The sequence below is a fragment of the Meleagris gallopavo genome, chromosome 7 (assembly GCF_000146605.3).
Source record: "Meleagris gallopavo isolate NT-WF06-2002-E0010 breed Aviagen turkey brand Nicholas breeding stock chromosome 7, Turkey_5.1, whole genome shotgun sequence".
In the NCBI taxonomy this organism is placed as follows: Eukaryota; Metazoa; Chordata; class Aves; order Galliformes; family Phasianidae; genus Meleagris; species Meleagris gallopavo.
Genome location: NC_015017.2, coordinates 2,213,332 through 2,223,223, shown reverse-complemented (window position 1 = coordinate 2,223,223; position 9,892 = coordinate 2,213,332). Strand labels below are relative to the sequence as shown.

At 43.1% G+C, this 9,892-nt stretch overlaps 2 protein-coding genes across 4 annotated transcripts in view; one reads left to right on the top strand and one right to left on the bottom strand.

Moving 5' to 3' along the window:
• Positions 1-9,892, top strand: part of IQCA1 (IQ motif containing with AAA domain 1) — a 91,071-nt gene that overhangs the window by 3,176 nt on the left and 78,003 nt on the right. Inside the window, 4 exon segments of the mRNA XM_019616864.2 lie at positions 4,277-4,601; positions 6,458-6,571; positions 8,777-8,965; positions 9,666-9,737. Coding sequence (XP_019472409.1) covers positions 4,277-4,601; positions 6,458-6,571; positions 8,777-8,965; positions 9,666-9,737 — 700 coding nt within the window.
• ACKR3 (atypical chemokine receptor 3) overlaps positions 1-9,892 on the bottom strand; it is a 123,587-nt gene that overhangs the window by 45,076 nt on the left and 68,619 nt on the right. Inside the window, exon 4 of one of the 3 annotated variants that reach the window (XR_002116447.2) lies at positions 8,761-8,881. The exons of 1 other annotated variant lie outside the window; for it this stretch is intronic. The gene's annotated coding sequence lies outside the window, so the exon portion shown is untranslated. Of the gene's footprint in view, positions 1-8,760; positions 8,882-9,892 lie in introns of those variants that run through there. One more of the 3 variants, XR_002116448.2, reaches the window with a different exon arrangement.

Below are 9,892 nucleotides of genomic sequence, written 5' to 3'. Positions count from 1 at the left end.
TTCCAGCAGGGCTGTGCTCCACCCTTACATCCTCCAGCTTGCACTATAGCAGGGGCTGCCACAACCCAGGTGCAAGGCTTTTCATTTGGGTTTGCTGAACCTCATGAGGTTCACCTGTGCCCACTGCTCAGCCTGTCTAGGTCTCTCTGGATGGCCTCCCATCCCTCTGATGTGTTATGGGGGGTTGTGCCAAACGCTTACTAAAATCCACACAGATGACATCAGCAGCTCTTCCCTTATCCACTGATGCAGTTAAACATCCTGCTGGTTTGATCCGTTCTGTGGTGAGCACATGTTAGTGCCCAGAGGACCCTGCACCAGCACACAGATTCTTGTGCAATATTCAGTCTCAGAAGTTCTGCTGGTCCTTCCTCCATTTCCTTTTATACAGGACAGTCTCACCTTCAGGAGAGCTGACAGTCAAGTTGTTTTCAAAAGCAGTATAGATGCTTCAAATGTATCTTCTAAAATAGCCAAGACAGTATAATCAAACAAGGGAGCTTCTATGTTAGATGAAGAGAGACACTAGTTTGGAGTTGTTTCCCTTCCATCTCTTTACATTTGGCCATCTATTAGAAAAATACAGCAGGGCCCATGCAGTGCTGTACTGTGCATTTCCATGGTTGGATCTAGAGCTATTTCTGCTCTCAGAGGACAGCCCAGAAAAGCCAGGCATCAAGGAAGCCTGGGTGCAGCCCATACATGAGTCCATAAGCCAGCAGCTTGGAGCACAAACTGTACTGTGTCCTTTGGCATTGTCCAAAGCATTCTTTTTGGCTGCTAAATAAGAACAGGACAGCTTGGGGGGGAACCTCACAAAAGCAACCCCACTGATGCCAGATTCCAGTCCTGGCTCATGAGTGGTCTGAGGATAGTCTGCATGCTCAGCACAAATCCTTCCAGGAGGCTGTGCTTAAAGTCTCAAAACCAGTTGAAGGCAAGCAGGCAGGCTAATCTTAACTGTACTAAGCACCAGTAGATTTCTCTTATAAATAAGAGATGGGTCAAACAAACATGTGAAGTTATGCATTGCCTTGTTTTAATATTCCAAGGCCCTATAATTTGGCAATATTTTAAACATTTCTTAACTTAAACAAGAAAGTCTTATTTCTAAGCTTCATTTGATATGCAGATCAGACTTTATTTGGAGCACTAAAAGTGGGGTTTGTGCTAGAAGTCATGCTACAGCAAAGGAGTGTTCTTATCTACTTGTGTTACACCCTGTTTCTACTTTGTGGGAGCAAAGAGGAGGGATGCTGGGTGGGAGGAAAGGCTTGACCTTCACTCCATGCTGTAAGCTGCCAGAAAGTGCTCTGGGGGCTCTGGAGTTAAGTCACCTAATGTGCTTTTTCCTCATCCCATTACAACGTTCCTTGTTTCCCCCACAGCACTCTTATTTTGTAGTTGCTATGACAATTTGCAGCATTACTTTGCTATACACAGACTATATGCAGAGATCAAGAGACAGACTTCTTTTCTGGGTTTTAATAAACTTATGCCTTGACTAGGAAAACTACATTCAGTCCTACTGATTACCTGTATTAGTGGGCTAGTTAGATGCTCTAACCCATCTTTGATGCATTATCGTATATATAGCACATATATAGCTCGCAACCTAGCAAACCTACAAGGTGACCCAGTAACAGTAAATAAAAAGCCAGTGCACCCCAGCTGTGTTGTATTCCCCCCTCAGCATGTGGAAGCAATTTGAGGGAGTTTACAACTTAATGCAGAAGGAGACTGAGCAAAGAGGGGAAGATTCAAACAGGGATTTCAGGATCACGTGCTGTCTGATTAAGAGACAAGAAGAGTCAGTCCTGTCCTTTGCTTTAAATGCATCATCTTGAGAACATGAGTTACTTCTTTATGCTACTCTTGAGCACATTTGTCACTAAGCAAAACGTGACTGTTTAGGGATAGTGCACACATACACACTCCCTTCAGTCACTTCTCCAAAATTAAGCTGCTCCTCAAGAGCCAAGTCCTCCAAAAAAGGGCTATAAACACCACACAGATCTGATCCTTCAAACTAGCGCAGAAAGGCTTCTTTTCTGTCACTAGTAAAACCTGAAGTAATTATTTTAATCCTTTGAGAAGGAGAAACAAATGGCTGTATGTGTGCCTTCTGGTTTCTAATCAGGGTGATCCAAAGAGACACTCAAGGCACATTTCTGCTGACAGCAGCCAGCTATGGAGCATCTGCTGTTCCCAGACACCTAGCTAACCACACGGGCTCCAGGGCCAGACCCTCCAGGGGTATAAGTCACCCTGACAGCAACAGTTTCATAAGAACTGTCCACTTACAACAGCTGAAGATTTAGCAGTTCTACATCTATCCTTCTGTGCTTCATTTCAGAGTCTGGCTCTTCTTTTGCCCACATTTTCTCAGAACATCAGCACCAATGAAAGCTGCAAAAATAACTCTCATAGTTTTACCATTAGGCTCGTAGCAATGTGCTTGCAGTCATCTTAATGCTTATCTGATAAGCAAATGCTTTATGGAAACAATTACGTCCTATTTGTATTGCCTTACGTTAACATACTCTGAAGGGCTACAGCTCTCTTCCCCCCACCTCCATCAAGAAGTCATTCAAAATAGAAAAAGAAACTGGATATTAGCTGGCTCAGCAGGGGGAATCGCTCAACATTCTTTGCTTAGGGGAGGGAGAAAAAGAAGCTATTGTAATTTGGAGTGGACAATTGCAGAATCAGTTGTTGTTTCAGTACAAACCTGTTGTCTCTATGCAATAGGCTGCATTAGAAAGGTTCTATCCTGAAGATACCTGCTGTTCATAAGCTATCCGTATAGCAGCATAGACAGCTTACAGAGCCAAGCTTCCTCAAAGATTTATAACCTTTTCCACTATCAAGTTGTCTGTGGGTAGGCAAAAGCTAAGCAAGTACAATACCACGTTGTTTCCTTCTGTACTAATGAATCTCATCAGTATACACCCTCCTGGCCTCAGAGACAGAGCAGAAAACTTCCATTGACCAACCAGCCAAGCCATGAGTCAAACCTAATGATGCTCTTGTTTGTAGCCAGCTTGACCACTCTGCTGGTTTTATTTTGTTTATCTCCCACACCTGGGTTAATTGCTGCAATTGAGTGATTCACTTGCTGCTATGGGATGTAAATGAAGCAGGAAAAAAGGAAGAGGAAAGAACTGGGTGGGCTGCAGAGGCAGTAGGAAAAGCAGGACCAGCTGCATCCTGCACAAATGCAGGTCAGCTGAAAAGTATAGTATGCACTTGAAAAAGTTAATGGAGCAAATTCAATAGCAGAGATGGGATTGTTGATGTTTTTGCTGACTGCTCTGGTGAATCCTGGCAGCTCTGTCAGCATCCTGGCCATGCAGCACGCCCATGTTATAAGCACATGAGCCTGTGGGCTGGAGCATTGTCCTGTCACCCCTCGGTCTTTCTTGTAGTGGAAGTGGGTCATTCTGTACTCTGAAGTTGGGAATGATAAGATCAGCTGATAGAGCTCCATCTCAGGCATTTATTATCAAGCACAAGCAAAGTTAACAGCTGCCCAGCTTTCTTGTCAGAATGAATACACAAGTGCTGCTCAGAACAGCAAAAGACCTGCTCTGAAAGCTCACTTAATGAAGGCAGGCTGTTTTATTGTCTTCATGCTACTCTGTGAGGTTCTCAGAACTGCAAGCAATGGCCAGGTTGAGTGCATGGATAGGTCTAGATTTTACCACTGAGCTCAGCAGCCTTATTTCTAGGTGTAAGAAACAAGTCAGCTTTCTCTGTTAGAAGAGAGTTTGTGAAGCAGAATAGGACCAGCTAAAAAGGATCGTTCATTACCGTGGATGTTACCACCTTCGAATGACAAACATGCTTTTTGGGTTTGTGTCTGAACACAAGTAATTTCTTTGGTTTGTTTCTTTATTCAGCATCAATCTGCTTTTAGAATGAAAAGCCACTGATGGCCAATCTATCAGAGCTCAGCCTATTCCCACCAAAAGTACAGAAGTCTTTGGATAAATGGCATTGCCATTTCAGCAGACAAATTCGGTGTTAGGTGACATCTTCCATGTCACATAGCCCTTTAGCCTCTGGACCACATGCTTAGCAGTTGTTTGGAGTGCAATGAAAAGAATAATTCTTCACTTCTGAAATAGCACACGCAGATATATCTTGCATTGGCACCAACACAGCCCTTTCCCTTTGGAAATATAATGGTTTGCACTAGCAGGCGTGTAGAGTCCTGACATCACCATGTGCTAACTGTTATGTCTCATTAAGATGTTCTCCTCTTTTCTATCAGCACCTACAATAAGATATGGACAAATGCCCAGAAAGACCTTGACACCCAACTCCAGACAGAGAGAGAACAGTTCCTCCAGCCGGAGAAGGACCGTGTGAAAGCATTCAGGATGCTGTCCGCTTCCTACATCAAATACCTGCAGATCTTCCATCACCTGGAGGAGGCCCACAGCCACCTCATTCACCAGCAGAAACAGGCAGCGATTCGGCAAGTGCTGGATGGAGTGATTGGTCGGATCCTGGAGGTGAAGAAAGAGATGGTGGAGCTGGAGAACTCGGAGTTTCATTACACTGATAATATCATTGAAGATCTAAAGCTTCTCCCGGTAGGTCTGCCTTGATTATAAGGCAAAATCTTGAGGTTGTGCTGTAAAAGCAGTGTGAGAAATGAGCTGTTAACAGCTAGTTACTTCTCTCGCAGACAGCTCCACCTATTGTCACATTTAGGTACCACTGGTAACAGCTTTTCAAAAGAAAAAGAATTGAAGCTTCAACTACAGCTGCTTTCTGGATCTCAGCTATAACTTGAGATAAATTGCCTCCTATGTAGCATTATTCTGAGATATGCAGCCATAGTACTGGTTGAAGTTGAATGTGTATTTCACGCTGCAAATTTAGGCTAGCAGTTACCAAGAATTTCAACCATCCCTTCACTTTTAAGCACAGCAGAGCATTATTTTAAGCTATGAGAAGGCATACTGGAGAGTATAAACACACCTGTGAGGAAACTGATCCTTCAAGCGGTATTCTGAAATCATTAAGGATTGCTCTTTTCATAACTTATCAGTAAATCCACCTGCAGGGGAGAGTTGGCAAGCCTGAAAAGCAATGCTTGACATCCAGTAAAAGCCAAGCTTTTCAAATCCCTGTGCCACACCTACATTTTAGGAAGGCATGAAGTGCCTAGCTACTACAAAAATAAAAGCAAAAATAAAATAAAAAGAGCTGAAGAAGTTTTGTACTATGTTTCCTCTCCTTTTTGCTGTATTGCTAAGGAGAGGTAGGGCCAAGTTTCATCTTCCTCTGATTTTTGTACAGTTGCCTTCCAGCATTCAGTGACTCCATTTACTAGGGTAATTATAAAGGTATTTGGATACACACATCCCATACAGAGCTGGGTGTTGCCTAAAAGGCTGCAAATTTGACGTGAAGATAAACATCTTAAATCTGATCTTTCAGTGTTGGGCCTCAAAAAGAGATTATGAAGAGAAGCTGTCTCTGTACTCCCCAGCCCTGCCAGTCTCAGTGTTATGGCTTGGATTTCATCTTTGCATTCAGTAAAAGTCACAGCCCAGAACTACTGGTGATTAAAGCCCAGGTTAGCTACCAGAGCAGCTCCTCATCCCTGCACCAACTCATCATATGCAAGGTCATCCAGACAAACCACTTGCTCTGGGCAGCCTGGTCTGGTGGTTGGCAACCCTGCTCACAGCAAGGGGTTGAAACTAGATGATCTTTGAGGTTCTTTTCAACCCAGGCCATTCTATGATTCAATACAATACAAAGAACAAGTTATGCCACCGCAGCATCTTCACTTTTGGGGCATTTCTGTCTGCCTGTCCACGTCTTCTTCCAAATCTCAAGAGTGACATTCTATAGGAGAAGAATTGGTAGAAATGTGAATTGTTTACATCCTCTCAATGATGGAAATGAATAAAGACAACCTCTTCTAATCAGGCCTGATTGTGAGTAGTAACTGAGATATCCCAGTCGTTGGCAGTGTAAAAATACCTGAAGGCAAACTGAATTATATGCTTTGGTTCCTTGTAATGGTTCCAAAAAATGCAGGAGAACTGATCTATTTTTCATGCTGATTAGAAAAAGAAGTGGGATGATCACACAGCCAGAGGTATTCAATTCCACAGAAATCATGTTTAAATTACTGGCAGCCCTGCCAAATGTTTTAACAGTTTCATAATATAATTGAGCCATTATAGAAAGAAAGATTTCTGGTCTGCTATGGTTCAGAAACTGGGCTGATTTATTTGTTGTTGTTGAATTAGGCCTTAAGTAATTGCAAACTAACGGCTTGGCAGCTGTAACAGAGGTCAGGTTCCCTAACACTCCAAAAACATTCAATAATCTCACTGCAATTTAGTTGCTTTGTAAAGGTGTGCAGCTAATAAGTAATATGATTTTCACACAGTTTTAAAAAGCACCTCACGACTACTTTTTCCTATAGGAAGACACAGAAATACCTATCCCAAAGTATTTTATTAAGGAGAATCTGGAAGGGTTGCAGAAGAGAGAGAAAACTCTGGATGAGATTTTGTTGAATGCTGGATTGGAAACACAGGTAAGCATGCCATATACCTACACAATAACATGCTTAATTTTGTAGCTTATAGCCATGCGTGTCTGAGCGTGAGCCACTGAGGTAAGAAGTATTTTTGTAGTAGTTAAGTCTATTTGCAGATGAGGCTCAAACAGAAAGTAGCATTGAGTTTTTCTGCCGAACAATACCCAGTCACATCTCGAGCCTAAGACTTAAGAAATGAATTGACTCTGTGTGTGCGAGTGCCAGAGAAAGGGCAGCACTCCGCCCAAGTTTAGTAGCTGCTTTATTTACCTAGCTAACTCTCATCACATAATCAGTCCTACTGAAATCAAGGTGCGCTTCAGTTTTACTGAGCCAGGGTTTCTAGCTGGAATGGGCAAAACTCAGAGTTCAGGTCAGCACAACAGCATTCAGTTGTTTATAACCTCCAAACAATGACTGCAGTCTCTTCTGTACAGCCATCGAGCTGCAGCTGCTAGGAGGAGTAGAAAATTGGGTTTTGGCAGAGCAGAAGTCATTATGGAGAACTACATGAGTGCTCCAGTGAAGACTGTTCTGGATTTGATATACTTTTGACCTCTTGGAAATGGCACGCTGCCTGCAAGCAGCCCTCTCACCTCCTGAAATAAACAACTGGGCTGCTGTGTCTGCAGACTGAGGTTTGTAGATGCTGCAGCCATAAGAGACGGTCCTGATCAGACCCACAGCCACCGAATCCTGCACAGTAATTGTGCTGCTGGGGGAAGTCTGCTTCCCTGCTGGGCGTGTGGTAGCACTGATCCCACAAAACGACTGAGGGAAGGTTCTCAGGGACAGAAAGAAGCAGTCTGCAGAGGCAGAACACAGATTACTTTAATGGGCAGCTGCAGCCCCGCTGGCCTCCACAGTAAATTTATGGGTAAATTCTCTAATGGTCTGATGTTGGTCTGTGGAAATCCTCTGTTACTTCTTGGAGTCTTTTTGTTTCCCACAGTTCTGTTCTCATTCCTTTTCAGCATGGAAAGGCAGCAGGTGAGCCTTTCCAGCGTGCAGCCAGCTCACCTGGAAGCACCAGGCTCTGGCAGGGTCTAAATCCCCTTTGCCAGGATGTCACAAGAAGATTCAATAAACATAAAGAAAACAATCACATACAAACCATGCCTTGTGCTATACTCTAATTCCACCACTGCTGCGATTGCTGGAGGGTTGTCAGCACCTCTGTATGCATCACAGCAAGCCTTGTACACTCAGGAAATCCTGACTGCTGTGCAGCAGAGCACTGTGCTGCTGAGTGTCCATGGCAGCACTGTTACAAGCAGCTGAGAGTACACACAAAACTCTGGAGTTTTATCAGAGGACATGGGTTTATTAAAGGAATCTGCTGTACAGACCATTTGTTCTCCTGTGTATTTCCATTGTAGAAAGCCTTGCTGAAAATGTTGTATAGTGAGCTCTGCACAATACATATAGAAGCACTGAATGTGAACTGTCTCCAATGGGGGGATTAATGTCAGGAAAGGACAATAATTCAGCCCTTCCATGGGGAGCACGAGGCATTGATGAGTTCTCAGAAGTGAGGAGTTCTCTCCAGCTGCCCCGTTCTGACATGCTTTTTTCCCTAAGCCAGACCTTCTGACCAGGTCTGCCTGGCTCAAATCAGCCTCTCCTTTCACTCAGCAAAAGAGCTGAAGATCCAGCAGCCCATCCAGAAACCCATCCCTACAGAAACTAGAGGAAAAATAAAATAATTTTAAAAAGTCATTGCACAGCCCAAGGAATTTTTCTCTTAATGGGAGAAAGCTCTATGGTTCTTCATGCCTTTTTTCCCAAATGGGTAACACTTAGCAGGGTGCTTAAACCATTTGTGTTTCCCACTATAGCATCAGGAGTTCCTCGCTGCTCAGAGGTGTGCCCTAGAGCTTTAGCATCTGTTTTCTCTCCATCTTCCACCCATTCATTCTGCTATGTCCAGTCTTGCCACCTACCTACCTGGGATGCTATAGAAACAGCATGTCAGGCTCACTTTCTCCTTAAGATCCTCTAAAAAACTGTCTCTGGAGATAGCAAATTTCAAAAATACCACATGATGGCCCTAAAAGAAGAGTCTCTGCTGTTTGTAGCAGAGATGTTTTGTCTTAGAAAGTTTCCACTAAAGGTTAATTCACTGTCTCATTTGCTAAGTGAGGTAGGCAATTAACAAAACTGCTCTGCTTTGTCCTTTCCTCTTTGGCTACGCTGCTGAAGAAACCTGTCAAGGCCATGACATTTGAAGAAGCCATTAAAATGATCCAGGTGGCAGAGCGGGCTCGCCAAGGCAGGCGTCGAGCATTATTCATGAAGCAAATCTACCTTGAAGAGAAGAGAAAAAGACATACAAAACTTCAGGAACAGACTGGTCCAAATCCAGATGACGCTGCCACCTGCATTCAAAAGGTGAGACCTTTGATGTAATGAGAGTTCTGCTGAGAGCAAGGGACAATATGTTTTATTCAGAAGAACAGCAGTAGAGAGAGCAACACAGCTCATAGGGTGGGAAACACTCTGAATGGATTGCTCTCAGGGTGTTTAGCAAGGTGAAATACATCATTTAAGCCACTTAAAAAAATGAGACATAACCCTAGAGGTGAGATCAATGGAAACAGTCCTGCTCTGGTGGTGCAGGATGACTCTATAACCTACATGTTGTTTTTCTGCTCTGATTTTTATGACCTCAATTGCTCTTTCTGGCATCACCTTGAAATCCAGTGCCTTTTCCTGTGGTCTCTTGGGAAAGAGTTCATTTCATATCTTGAGAAAAAATACGAATGGGGTATCACTGCTAAATTCCAGAAAAATTCCTGATGCATGAGTAATTTGGAATAATTCAGCCTGATGAGAACAGGAATTCACTCCTTAAACACTTTCTGAACCCTGATGTTGTTGTGCTAGAAGATAGATATGCCAGTGCAAGAGGATAACAAACTTAGGAATTTCTTTTTTAAAGAATATAGCAGCTGCTAACCTGTTAAAGAGTAATAGTTTCAATTGTATATTGTGCCTTTCCTTCCTCTATTTGTTTTTTCCTCTGTCTGCCACAGCAAAGGAAGCTGTAACAAGGCCCATTTATCTCATTAGAGTTTTGTTTACAATTCAGGTTTGGCGAGGATATATCCAGCGCAAGAAAACAGAGAAAATGAGAGAAGAGGAAATGATATTTCTGGGGATGGTAAGTGGTGCTGTCTAGAGAATATAAAGTTCTGTAGCCTGCTTGTTCTTCAGACTTTCGTAATTTAACAGAAGACAAGAAATTAATTTCTAAGAGTCTTCCCCTTTTAAAAGGAGTCTCTAAGGAATACAGAACTAAACAGAAATGATAGATGG